Source organism: Chaetura pelagica, unplaced genomic scaffold, assembly GCF_000747805.2.
Source record: "Chaetura pelagica isolate M959 unplaced genomic scaffold, ChaPel_1.0 scaffold90, whole genome shotgun sequence".
Classification (NCBI taxonomy): domain Eukaryota; kingdom Metazoa; phylum Chordata; class Aves; order Apodiformes; family Apodidae; genus Chaetura; species Chaetura pelagica.
Genome location: NW_009953496.1, coordinates 478,136 through 492,417, shown reverse-complemented (window position 1 = coordinate 492,417; position 14,282 = coordinate 478,136). Strand labels below are relative to the sequence as shown.

The 14,282-nt window shown below is 36.8% G+C and overlaps 1 protein-coding gene across 1 annotated transcript in view; it reads left to right on the top strand.

Annotated features, from left to right (window-relative positions):
* Positions 1 to 1,047: 1,047 nt before the first annotated feature.
* The window catches only part of MAN1A1 (mannosidase, alpha, class 1A, member 1), a 104,573-nt gene continuing 91,338 nt past the window's right edge, over positions 1,048 to 14,282 (top strand). Inside the window, exons 1-2 of the mRNA XM_009999091.1 lie at positions 1,048 to 1,144; positions 10,329 to 10,444. Of these exons, the coding sequence (XP_009997393.1) occupies positions 1,048 to 1,144; positions 10,329 to 10,444 (213 nt within the window). The remainder of the gene's footprint in view (positions 1,145 to 10,328; positions 10,445 to 14,282) is intronic.

The window sequence follows — 14,282 nt, the reverse complement described above, 5'->3', positions numbered from 1 at the left end:
AAAGAAGCACTCCTCCAGAGCAGGTGTGGAAGGCGGTGGTTGGTCAAGGGAGGTGTTGGACCTGCTGGAGTGGCAGTGGTCCTTCACCAGGCCTGAGGGCTGTGCGTGTTGTCCTTGCAATGTGCTTGGGGAGGGACAGGTGGTCTTCGGGCTGTGCACTTGGGCCACCTCCAAAAAGGACAGTTTGGGTTAGGTCTGGCTGATAGTGGTGGTACAGAGCATGAGGTGTCTTTGAGTCAATCTGCTGCCCTGGTTTCTGACGTGGATGTCCTCTGCTCTCAGTGCAGAGCTGCTGTGCTCGGTTCCCAGAGGCACTTTGTTAAAGGGGTATTTATTTTTATGCTAAACACGTTTTTGTAGCAATATGCTTAGTTGTAAAAGTTCTCTGGTATTATTTGTGCAAAATGACATGTGACAGTAGCTACAGATGCATACAGTAATTTATAGTCATAGAAGATTGTATCGTAATAACCTCAAAACCTCTCCTAGGTGTTCTGCCTGCCCACTTTACCTTTCTTCTTCCATTATTGTCCATACTGAGTTTAACCAGCTAAAAAAGTTTCTGCCAGACTCTGAAAACTACTGTGAGCTTAATTTTCACCCTAAAAATTCCTGTTGGAGGTTTACTTCACTCGGTTTCAGAGGTATATGCTTAATGGAAAAACATCTTACTTGAATTAATATATAACACAATAAATTCCTTTACTAAAAGTTCTTTTTAGTATGCTTTGATCATAAGCATAAAGGTAGCTGTAGAGATCAACTGGTCAAACATGGAATTGACATGATAGGCAATACTGTTATATAAAAAATTAATTATATCCATTAAAAATATAACATATTTCTTACAGTAACTATATCACTACCACCCAGAAAACAGGGCAACTGTCATTTCTGTATTGAGTGTTTCATAGTTCTAATGCATCCAACGTAAGTTTAATTAAGCATTTAATTAAGTATGTTTAATATTGAGAATGTTCTCAAGTCGGTATTTGTTGTTGCTTCTTGCTAAATCAACATTATAATCCTGCTTTCGTTTCCCTACAGATGATGAAACATGCCTGGGATAATTATAAGCGTTACGCATGGGGATTAAATGAACTGAAACCCATATCTAAGCAAGGACATTCAAGCAATTTATTTGGTAAGTAGAGCGTATTTTTGTGCTTAGTGACGTTAGCATAAAACAGTAGATCAGCTGAAAGGCTTATAGGTGATAAATACGTGTTCTTTCTACCCTATGTCATGCAGTGTGGTGTTTCTTGCCTATATATAGAAAATAAAAGTAGATCAAGGTGATGCTTTCTGTGCCTTCTGAATGAGAATAAATGAAGCATGTCATTGCTGCGTGGTAAAGATGTAGTTTTGTTGCATTAAATACTGCCCTGCCTTAAATTTTTCCTATGAGGTGGAACTCATTGATGTCACATTCAATAAGCAGGAAACAAAAACTACAAGGGGGGAAAAAAAGTCCTCTACAAGAAACAAAAAATACTCTCTGTGGTCATGAAGGTAGAAGCTGAAGCTGCTTACAGTTCTCAGTAATTTATTTCCACTACTTAGAAAAACTTGTTAATCTGTGTCAGTCATACTCGCTTATGAGGCTTTCTCTTTCATGAATATGACCATTAATTGCACCTCTAAATGTTGCAGAGGAGAGGCTTAAATAGCTCCCAAGTTGTTATCGGTGTAGAGCAAATACAGGGCTGAAAAGTTGTAGTAGGAGAGGCACACGGCAGAAATTCAGTCTAATGAAGCAAGACTTTTTCAATGTCCCAGTGGGACATAGGGCTGCTGGATAAATAATAGCTGAAATGCAACAACATTCTGAGGAAGCAGTCCTATGAGCTCTCATCATCTTCAGTTTCACAGAAAAATGAAAAATTAAGCTCTTTGATAGCAATCTTTGTATTCAAATAGCTTGTTTTCCAAACAGAAAGCTGAAAAATGAATTAATTTCTATAGTTGAGACAAAATCAATACATTATTTTGATTTTAACAGGAACTTATTTTATTGAATGCTTGGAAAAGATAGTTTGAAGTGGAAACAGTTCCTAAAGCAGCCTAAATAGAGCACTTATCAAATCTTCAACTATATTTGGAAGTTGCTAAGAGACAGCAGTTGTGATTACAAAAATACTTTTGAAAATAAAAGATCTACATTGATCTTGCCTGCATTGCGTGTCTATCCAAGGTAACACTGAAAATATTACTAGGTAATTCTTATATAGTTATTTACTGGACTTTAAATATTAATTGGGTGTTTAAAACAAAAAAGTTTATGTGAACTTTAGGATTAACTTGGGCTTCTCTTCTGTTTTCTTGAAAAAAACACATTTTTAGAATTATCTTCATTTGGATGGCTGATAGTTGTGGAATTTCATATCCTAGTTGAAGAACTGTTTAATGCAATCCTGTTTTCTTGGAGGACAGCAATGGTACACAATATCTTAAAAATAAAAATATTTAATCTAGTTTCATTGGAATCAGAAATGGTATAAAAATTACAAGGTTTGAAATTCTAATGATATTGCATGAATTCACAGAAAAAGGAGTAGATATATTGACTTGTGAAATTCTTACACACGAGTTCTGTGGATGTCGCATAAGAGTTAAGTCACTGCAGGTACCATTCAGTGTGATCCAGGACAAGCATTGAATTTGAAACTAGAACTGCCAGAGTCAGTCTAAATGCAGCTCGTTTTCTCATCATGGTCATGAAGTATAAGATCTTATTGCTGAGGAGATTTCGTTAGAAACATCTTCACTCATATTAATCTTGGTGGTAAATCAAAATAAGCATTTGGTCCCTTTCTGCAGAATTGTTTCAGAATGCTTAAGAGCAGCACATCTGCAAGTACTTCTGTCTCATAAGCTATCCTTTTCCTTGATCTATAACCTCCTTTTTCTTTGTTATAGTGTCCTCAAATCACTAGATCTGATCTGTACTTTCATGTTTGTATTCAAACTTATTTCAAGCCTTATTTTACATAAAGCTATAAAAGGATGATCTGGTTTTGATTGCCTTTTTTTTTTTTTTTTTTTTTGGTGGGGGGAGTGTGAGGCAGGAAGGGAGTGGTACTAAACCTAGGCCATTAAATCAGCTTTTGAAGACAAGCACCTGCCTTGATCTTGCTGGTTTTCTGTGAACAGCATGTGTGGACAGTTTATTTAATAAGTTGAAGGAATGTGTAGACTGTAGACATACTCATGAGCTGAAGTTTTTTCTTCTCACATGTGTACACTAAAAAATATTTTTTGTTTAGAAAAAGGCTGAAACATATATAAACTGAAATATCTCTGTTTAAAGCCAAAGCCGCATGCTTGCCGCTGATCATTGTAAAGTCTATTCAGCACATCCATGTACAGTTTTTATCTCCTTTAATTTGCCATTTTAGATTTTTATTATGTTGTCTTGGCAGGTATCTAACATTATTGGGAGTTTTTTATAGTTTACTCCAACTGCAAGGAATGCAGTTACGGTAACAACTATTTGAAAAGGCAGAGCTGGAAAGGCATCAGTTGTTGCCTCCATATCATTCTTAGTTTAGTTTCATGAAGTCTACAACTATTTCTGGACTAACCAAGTAATTGGAATAGCTAAACAGGTGTTGGCACCATACCTGTGCATCAGGAGAGCAAGGCATATCTCCTATGCTGGTTTGACTCTTGATATGCATTCTAATCATTGTCTACCCATACCTGGTAGAATGTAAGCCCTGAATAAGTGCCGTTAACTCTTACTACTTTAGCCTTTAAAGTTTCAGATTATGATTAACAACTTTTACTAAAATAGAGCTTTATCCATTTACCCTCGTAGTGTGGAAGAAAATGGCAAAATCACAATTTTGCCAATCTGTTTCATAGCACCTCACCACTGGCACCCCTCCCTTCCCCACAACCCAAAAGCTCTTCCAAGTCTTTAAAACTAATGAGCATTGCTGCACTGGTGGAGAGGTCTTTCTAAAAGTGTTTTCTATGCTTGAGTGAGTGTTACTAAAGGGCTTTTTTAATTATCAGTAACTGTATTTAATGTGCAGTATTGCAAGTTTAATAATATTATAACTTGTGGGCATAGTATAATTAGTCTCTGCAAGTAAAAAGGACTTTTTCTGGAGGGGGAAAGGGAGGCATTTAATAAACACAAGCTGCAAAGCCAAAGTACTATAATTTAGGAAGAGCCTGTTACTCCCACTTTGAACTGATTTTTGTAGTTTCTTGTGCAGAGTATTGAGGTGTATATTCAAAACTGTCTTGCAGTCTATGCCAGTGTGAAAAACTGCTTATTATTATAGCTCTAGAAAATGAGCTGTACATGTATTTAAACTACATGTTAATATAAATGGAAAAGCTTCAGCATCATCTCCCTCCTATCTTGTTTCTCTTCACTGTTGCTGCTGGATTCCTTAGAATTTTTTAGACATCTGTCCAACCAAATTAATGGAAACTCACCTGAAGGATAACTTGGGCAGATACATGGATGAGTAACTTGACACAGCGTTAGTAAGGGGAGGTCATGCTGCACAACTGCTGTTTTTCCAAGTATGTTGGCCAGTATGAAGACAAGGAAGTTTATTGTCCTTTTAGATTTCCAAAAAACATTTTTGGGGTTACTACTGGCCTCTGGCAGGGATCTAGTATTGCTGAGGCCATGGTCTCAAATAACTTGTCACAGCACTGGAAAAATCAGGTGACCAGAGTGACTGGCAGCACTCACAAGTCTCTTGAGGTAGCTGCAGCCATGGCAAACTGCAGGTAGTTCCATGAACCCAGAAGGATTCCCTGACAGATAATTGCTCTTTAAAATGGTAAATGTGGTCTAACATACCTAAATTTCAACTGGCACTTGGTGACATGGGAGATATGATTCAAGTTAATATGGAGAAGTGGCAGGACTTGGACTCAAAATAAGTAGTAAAGGTTGAAAACTTCTCAGTATAATGTATGGACCCCCATAAACAGTGGCCTGGATGTGATGAATAAGCATTTATTGTTCCCTCTGGGTAACGATACCCTTTGTAAGAGGTGGAAATGCCAAATCAGAAGGTGGCATGTTCAAACAAGCAAGAGAAGATGGTTCATAATGAACCGTGTAGTTGAGCTGCATGAGTGCCAGAAGTGAGGTGGGTGCCAAAGGCTTCCATGGAAAATGGAGAGATGAGCAATGGAGGAAAAATTAATCAAAGCTCTGTTAAATACAAAGGTGCCAGAATTGTCTGTGAAAGGCACAGATATGCAAAATGCTAGACATTGTAAGAGTATTGGAGAAACATTACAGCATTGTTTCATGCTACACATATGAGAAGTTAGAGCTGTAAAACTTTGTAAGTATTGTTTATTTTCCTGTTCTTACCAGCTGGTGATAGTGACTGAAATAAAAAATGTTAGTGTTGCTGGGGGTTTGCCAGTACTTGAGTAGGATTTTCATGTTTTGGCATAGCACACTTTATTAATTAATCACTCTTGACACTTTAAATTGCTAATGATATTGGATAGGAACCTTTTCAGTGAACTTTAAATGAAGGTAAACAGTGTTTTAAAATCTGAGTCAGCTTTTGAAACAGTGCTCTAAGAAACCTGCAGCTCTCATCAGAACTTGAATTTTTCCAAACCTATATGTATTCTTGAATATGTTGAAAGTAATGTTATTTAAAAGTTGTTACTGTACAGTGTATGTGCATATAGAGCTGAAAAAAAGGGATGCTGGACTGACTTTTAGTTTGCATATTTAATATTAGAAAGTGTCTGGTCTTATTCCCCGTGTTAAGAAAAGTAACTGTTCTTAATGGCCAAATCAGGGAAAAATTGTGGCATGTTTCTGTATGTTTGGCTGGAATTTTGAGTCTGGAGTGACCAGTGGGAGGAAGATTTCATAGAATACATCTGCTTTGACTGAGCTTCTTCAATTTTCCATAACTGGAAGGTGATGAGTTTGCCTTAGTGGCTGAAAATAATGGAGAGTCTAAGATCAGTGTGGGGCTGAGTGCAATTCAAATATGACTATGTATAAAATGTTCTTTTTCTTTTCCACAGTAGTACAAAGTATCACTAAAAAAGCAATTCTTATGACAATAATAGAGGAAACATAATTTTTAATATTTGCACTTACTTTAGGGAATATCCATTATTATGTCTATGTGCTGAATTTCCTTCACATTAAACAATTACAAATATGAATGTCTTACATTAATATTCATAGTTCATATCAGAAACAGAAAACTGTCACTGTTTTTCTGGAAGAAAAAACCCAGCATTCTACTTCTCTCCTACAGTCATAGAAGAACAAGAAATCATAGTTTATGGCACTTCTTGGATGATGAACTGTTAAAAGGCAAGTGAGCTGGTGTATAGCATGACCTGAGGCCACTTCATAGTTTATCTTTCCTTATCTTCCATTTTTGTAGTATTCTTTGCCACAGTTTCCTTCCAGACAGAACATGAGACATAGAAAAAGAAAAGCAGTTGAATTCAAGAAGAGTAAGGAGCCTGGTTTCCGTCATGACAAGATAGTGCATTAGAATACGTCTGACACCTTCTTCCATGTAATGTTCTATATGCAATTCACAAATCTTCATTGCTTTCATGTATATGCACACGTGTGTGTGTATTTGTGTATATATACCTATCTTCAAATGTATTTGATGATTAGGAATGTGATTATTCCGGAGAACCAAACCCCAAACGTCGTACACAAGGGAGGGGAGGGAAGTTGTAAACAAACTATTAAGTGCATCTTCATGCATTGATTCTGGCATCCTGGCTGTATTCTATTCCAGACTCATTTGGCAAAAATATAAACCGTGTCTAAAAGCCTGAACTAAACAAAAGCTTATTTTGGCCCACCCTGCAAACAGTTTGGCCATAAGCCAGTTGTGGTTCTTAAACCATATGGCCACATAAGCTCAGTCACAGAGTTGTGCTAAAAAACTTGTCATCCGTGGCAGTTCTCCTTGCAGTGACACCTTGGAAACTCATAAAAAGTTACTAATCCTCTGATCACTTTTTTTATTCTGCACTGCCCCTCCGCCTCTGAGGTGCAACTCTGTTCTCTAATGTAATCTTTTGTTCTTACTTGTGTGCACATACCTTTGCATTGTTAGATATTGGAAAGCATGCTGCTTAAATGGAGCCACTGTGTACTACCCAGGGGTGATCTAGACTGCTCTGTGCTTTATATCACACAATTCTGAAATGCTGGGTAATCAGACATCTTTGTTAATCATCCACAGATCTTGTCAGCAGTAGGTTCTTTAATTTTCTTCCAGATCATTGATAAAGATTTCAAGTGTTAAACTGAAAAGCAAGCTCTGTAGATGAGGCTAGATAGACCGCCCAAAGTTTTATGTTGACTGATTTCTTTTGCTTTCTCTTCAGTTAAATACCATGTAGGCTATTAATCACTGACATGGAATAAATGATGCTGTTAGTAAAGAGGAGAGAGAAAAAGAAGTAGGTTTAACAATGACATTAAAATGGAGCATATGCGAGTACTTGGTCTGGTGGTTTTGGTAGATACCAATAATGTTTCAGTTTGGTGGGCTTGTACATCTGTTCATTATATCATCAGAATTACTCACTTTTAGCTCGTGTTTTATGAATTTCAAGTGCCTTTTCTCTATCTTGAGAGATATACTCATTTTTTGTGTTATCTGCAAAATACATCTGCAGTTACCTGAAATGCATGAATTTGCACCAAGTATCGCCTGTGATTTCTTCCTTCTGCCTAGAGCAGCTATGAAACTTTGCCATGGTGACTGGAACTTTGCTGGCACTTTTTGTAACCTAGTGCTCAGAGTTAATCAAATTTATAACAGTACATTAAATGTATAACAAAATAGTCTTCCTGTCCAAACATTCTTGTCTCGTGTGAGTGTGTGTTGTAATTGCCTAGCAATAATCTTTGCCTCTTGTAGACCATGGCTGCTATGTCATTCCTTGGGAATGTTGTGTAGGAGCTAACATGAATGGTAACTGTATTTAAGAACTTATGTGTCTGCTTTCAGAAGTGTAGCATATATAGACTTGCAAAAAATTTATCTTAGTCTGTAATAAGAAATGTTCATTTTACTTCTTTGCATTCCTTTTTCTTTTTTTCTTTTCTTTTTGATTTCCTCTTCTTGTTTGTCTGAGTTATAAGTGAGCTGTTCAGCTACACGATTTCCCTAACAGTCTTAAGTTTGGATTATTATGTTAGCTAACAATGTAACTGCAGTTATTCATAAGTCACAATTCTGGCCTCTAAACTAATAACTGTTCAAAACAAATTTGACTATTTAATTGTCACCGTAATTGCTTTATTCTGTTTTCTGGATCCCTCAGAATAATAGAAGTTGTTTCAAATGAAGTAAGGTCTAGTTGAGGTTCTCTGATTTTCTTCTGTCTGCCTGCAGGACAAAGTTAATGCTCTAAGCAGGCCATATTAGCCAGATTCAGAAAATAAATCATAGAAGTGGGTGACTCCAAGGGTGATTTCTCAATAAGGTTGAATTCTCCTCTTTTTCTTCTCACTCTGTATTGAGTTATACCTCAAGTACTAATCCTTAAAATCAAAAGCTCAACTGTTTGGAGGTAGTGTTAGCTGTATTAGAAGAGGATTATCACAAAGAATGTCATTGCACAGTGTGCCTATCACAATCCACTCAAGCAAACCAGGTTATAGATGATTTTTCCATAGAGCTCAGTTGTAAAAGTTTACCAGGAGCTGCTTTTGCTGTATGGAGTTACTGAACATCTCCCGAGCCTTTGCAGTCATGTTCCTGAGCACATGTCCTCCAGCAGTTTTCTACCATCACTCTCACTTTCGCATGAGCTCAAGAAAAATACTAGTTACTTGCAGGTTCAGAGGAATGCTTTTCCTTCAATATGAGTGAAGGGCAGCCGAGCTCCAAACAATCTGCAGTTTTATTAATGAAATATCAGAGAGAAAACACATAGTTTACTTCCTTCAAAATAGGAAAGGGACATTAAAAAAAGGATGGTATAAGCAATTAGCAGCTACTAAAAAAGAGAAGATGTCTGGTTCTGTTAAATGTACCAAGTAACTGTTAACAATAATCTCAAATATTATTTTGTTTAGGGTGATAGAAATGGAAAATTGTTTTTTACCTGGAAGCTTAACTTTACAAAGTGATGTCAATCCTGCTATATGAAAGTCTCCAATTACTTCCCCATTTCACGAGGAAGTAGAGAACTGATGGTAGTAAAGACAAGATTTGACCGAAATAGTGGATTTCCTATTTAAATATTAATAATTTAGTTCTGATACTTGATAAGTCTACAAAACTCAGTTTGCTTTTTCATCTCAGAGGCAAGATGATAACCAAGTTCTGTACAGTTGTAGCTACTGTCTTGCTATTTGCCCAGTGCAATCCATTCCTGAATAAAGTAGTCAAATATCCACCTGAGTCAATTAGCCCTGTTGGAGGTGGGAGAGATTGGACTTAATGACTGCCTCAGTTCCTTGCAACCTAAATTATTTTGCAGCTCTAAATGTTTACTTCTGTATCTAGGGTTTTCTCTAAAGTATATCTTAGCAGTAGTTACCAATCATAATGAAGATTGCTGAAGGTCATAAATACAAAATTGAGTGAAGTGGCCAAAATCAAATTTTTTACATGATTGAAATTGAATGGAGGTCTTTGTACATTTGAAGGAAGCACACGGAAGTCATTTTAGTGGCTTGGATTTCTCCCTCAACCTCCACATTACCTTTCAGTACAGGATCATGAACATTAAATCCAGGCCAACATGAGCATACCAATGCTAATTACATCTTGCAGTGTTAGGTGAAGGATAACTCTCACCTCTTTTTATAACAGCAGTAGAAAGGTCCTGCTTTTGCAAACAACCAGAAATTGCTCTGAAAACTGGTATCTGCCAGATTCCACTGAGCTGAGAATTTCACGTTTGTGCAAGTTTGCCTTTTCTATCTTGTGCAGATTACATGGTGATTGATGCCCAGTATCAGAAAAATTGTTTTTTGAGAGAGGGGGCTTCTTAAGGGCTTTCTTATCTGAAGTGTTACGAGAACATATCAGCTTCTTAAAGCTTTATGAATATTCTTAAGTGTAAAAACAAAAAGAGGCTTTTTTTTTTTTTCACTCCAAACTGGTAGAAACAGTAGTTTCTCAATTTTATTGCCTTTTATGAATTACATTTTACAGTGAACCGTTCCATCAGTGTTTAAAAGTGCAAAATCATGCTGAAAATGCACTGCATCAGAACTGTTCTTCAAATCTGAATTAGTGAAAGAAATACTTAAATATTACCGTGTTATGGCCTGAGAATCAAAGTTGGAAAGTAAATCACTGGCTCTTCATGTATTTCAGGTAACATTCAAGGAGCAACAATAGTGGATGCCCTTGATACACTGTATATCATGGAAATGAAAGAGGAGTTCAAGGAAGCCAAGGAATGGGTTGAAAAAAACTTAGATTTCAATGTGGTAAGTGGTATTGCTGATTAACATTTAATGTTCTGTTTAGTCTCCAAAGGCCAGTTGAGGACTTGGTTCTAGTATTGCAAGCAAGATACAAGGCTACAGAATTCAGATGACTGATAGACAAGGCAGGGAGCAGAAACTTAATAAACTTACTGCTCTGCTTATATGCAGTTTTTCAGTCTGAGAGATTTAGGTAGATAAGAGGAAATGAGCTGAAGTGAGGGAAGGAAAATGGAATAGAGTATTTACCTTTGTAAAGTAAACAACACTTTTCAGCTCTTTTGGATAGAAGAACTAGGACACTTCAGAATTAATTTTCAGTCAAATTAGGCTTGCATTTACAGGAAGCTGCACACCATAAATCCCACTGTTTAAGTTCATTTGTGTATTCTAGTAAAGTTGAATCCCCTAAGTGATGCTTAACTGTTGGCATGAAGTGAGCTGCTTTAGTCTTATAAGGCACCAGCTCATCGCAACTTAATATACAAATCATCGTATTAACTGGTAAATACAAAGCTGAGAGCAAAGTTAATTTTTAAAGTTTTTATTCTAGAAGAGCCTTCAACAGGCAAGAACCTTTGTAAAACTTCAATTAAATTGAGAAATTTGGGGTTTTTTTGTTGGTTTTTTTTTATTATTATTTTTTTTCTTTTATGGGCCAGAGTATTTATTATAATTGCTGGGTATAGAGAGCTAATGGAGTACCTCTCCTGATCAGTGTGATAAAGTAGGGAGGCACTGCAGGCATGATACACTGAGCACTTAAAAGCTCTTGTAGTTGACATGCCTAATGGCAGAAACACTTGCTGTAAACAAAGTACTCTTTCTAATACGTTATGCAAAAGTCAGGATTAATTAGCTTCTCTTACATGCTTAAGAATTAATTATAATTTTAAGAAGGAAGAGTTAATAAGAGTAGATGTTATATAGTTTATGTAAGCAGCAATTTAGGGTGCATTTATGTTTACATTAATAATGTAAATACAAGATATTAAACTGCTTCTGAGTAATGTTAGGTGAATGACATGCTAAGTTTACCTTGTTTGTAAGATTTTTTATTTTCTGAAAAAATTTTGGTAATATTAAATTCCTGTCTTATTATCTTAGCATTATTAAGATGTTTAAAAATGTGAGAGCAAAACCATAGAAAACAGCAAGCTTCACTTCAAAGGAAGAACTGAGCTTCACTTGGAGGAACATCAGTAAATCACTGTAGAGTGATATACATTAATAACACAAAAATCTTTGGGTTTACATAAAACTTGCTATACTTTATACTAGAAACTTCTAGATGTTACTGCCATCAATTTCAGCTCCTGTTGTTGTTTTATATACTTTAAAAAATCGTGTAGCACCTACTTACTTTTTCTCAGTAATGCTTAAAAGCTATGAAGTCTTTCAAAATGTCTGAAATTTTGTATTGCATTAGTCAGTCAATGCAGCAATCCAGCAGATTTACTGAAACTACTTTACAGGAAATACTGAGATGCATCAGGAACAGGATCTTGTTTCTGATATTCCTGTAAATAGCAACCTTGATTTTGACACCTTACAAAATTATCTGTATTATACTTCATAGTCATATAGAATTGAATTTTACGTTGGCATCAGCAACGAGTAGAATAATTTTCTCAAAGTGGAACATGGGAATGAAAATAAATAACCACAACACCAGCTTTAATAAATGATGTCAGTTTGTTTAGTGGCTGGAATGTTTGAAGCTACTCGGCTTGTACTCTTGTTTATTTTTCCACTTGATATATAAAGTTCTAGTTTCAAATGTTGCTTTGTATTTTTATCTTACAGTTTAAAGTTGGAAATGGCTTAACACAACATCAGGGCCCTCTTTTTTGAGCTTAAGTATTTATAGTGTATCAGACCTTAATTGACATTTTCTGCATTAATGTTATGTAGACTCTTAATTGCTTTTGGTTTAGAAACCTTTCTCCCATGAAAGTGACTGAGCTTTTAATAAGTGACATACTGACATATTCCTCAGTGTAATTTCTTAAGAGTAGTATAAAATGTGATTCTGTTGGATGTTTCTGGTCATTTCCTGGGCAGTAGCTGCCTAATCAGCTCTTAGGGAAGCATATTTGGCCTCTATTTGTATAAACAGGATTATTTTTTTTCTCTCAATTTAATCTTATAGCTAATATTTTTAGACCTTCAATTTCATTTAAGGTGTTTTTTACAAAAATAGCTGTGACTGTATTTGATGGCAGAATCTCTTCTCTATAGAAATCTAGAAAACTGGGGAGAGACTTTTTACCAGGGTATGTAGCAAGAAGATGAGAGGTAATGGATTAAAACCAGAAAAGGGGAGATTTAGATTACATTAGGAGGAAATTCTTCAGTGTGATGGCAGTGAGACACTGGAACAAGTTGCCCAGGGAATTTGTGGAAGCCCCATCCCTAGAAGTGTTCAAGGCCAGGTTGGATGTGGCCCTGAGCAACCTGATGTAGTGGGAGGTGTCCCTGCCCATGCAGGGCATTGGAACTAGATGATCTTTAAGGTCCCTTCCATCCCAAACCATTCTCTGATACTGCGATATTCTGTGTTGATGCAGCTGGATAAAGCAAGTTTTCCTCTCTTGAAATTTGTAATGCATCAGATACTTACTGTGCATGTTGAGCTATTTGGCCAGCACCCGATCATTCTCATCAACTGATAAAAAATTTTCCAGATGTTACTTTATAAAGTAGGTGCTAGTTTATCCTCATAAAAGGATTTTTGGAATACAGGTGATTTAATGGGAAATGGCATCGTTTCATGACATAATAGATTTTTGGTCCCTCAGTTCAATGAATTAATTGTCAGGGTTACTCTTGTTTACCTTTTTGAGGAAGGTGAACCGTTTTGATTTTGAAAGAAAATTCTAAATGGCAAAACTTGTGTGAATTTTGATAAGCTTGTGAATGGACATGTTTGGAAGCTTCCCCTTTTGGAGTATAACTTGTTTAGGCTATTTTTATTATCACTGGAGCTGGTAGCCCTGTGGTTTTATAACTGAGATATCCACATTGCAATGACTGGAGTTCTTTTTCTCTCATAATTGCTGAAATTCCTTGTATTTGGTAACTTGCTGAAGTTTCAGCCAAACTGAGTAGTTCTTCAGAAATGAAGTCGCATTTTCTGATTCTGTCAATATTTTAAGAGATTTAGACATACTTGTACCTTTGGAAAGAGTAGACATTTAGCAGTGGCTAAATCCATGGTCTTTGCATCATGGATGTATGCTCTGTTTTCCGTTAAATCAATTCACTTCCCTGGGGCCTATCTTTGCTCTTCAGTCAATACAGCTGAAGATTTGGTCTGAACTCCCCAGGCATGCTGCTCCCCACACACCCTTTTCCTTGTCCTTGGGCCTGCCTGGAGCTGCCCTGGGCCAGGTTGTGTAACAACACATTGCAGCAGAGGGAAAAAAGGGACAGTCTGTCATGGAATCATTAGGGAGCTTGGCTGTTTCCTAGCTACAGGCACACACTGCTTCATGCTTCTCTGTCTTTATTTTTTCAGTATTTGCTTTAGGACCTGCACACACATGGAGCATTCATAGCTTTCTGAAAGGGTTTCTGTACCACCGCCCAACTTGTGCTTCACGCTGGGGAGGAGAGAGACGTCGGTCTCTGCAGCACAAGGGGTGAACCACAATGAATCCATACTTGGGAAGAGATATCAGAAGCGAGATCTTAATGAGATGAATGAAGGGATTAGGAGTTGGGCAGTAGTGGTGCAGGAGCTGATTCACTTGGCACAGCAGTGAAAGGCTGGGAGTTGTTAAGCACTGGAAGTGGTGATACTTTGCTTCTACACCTGAGCACACCCCAACTTCTCTAG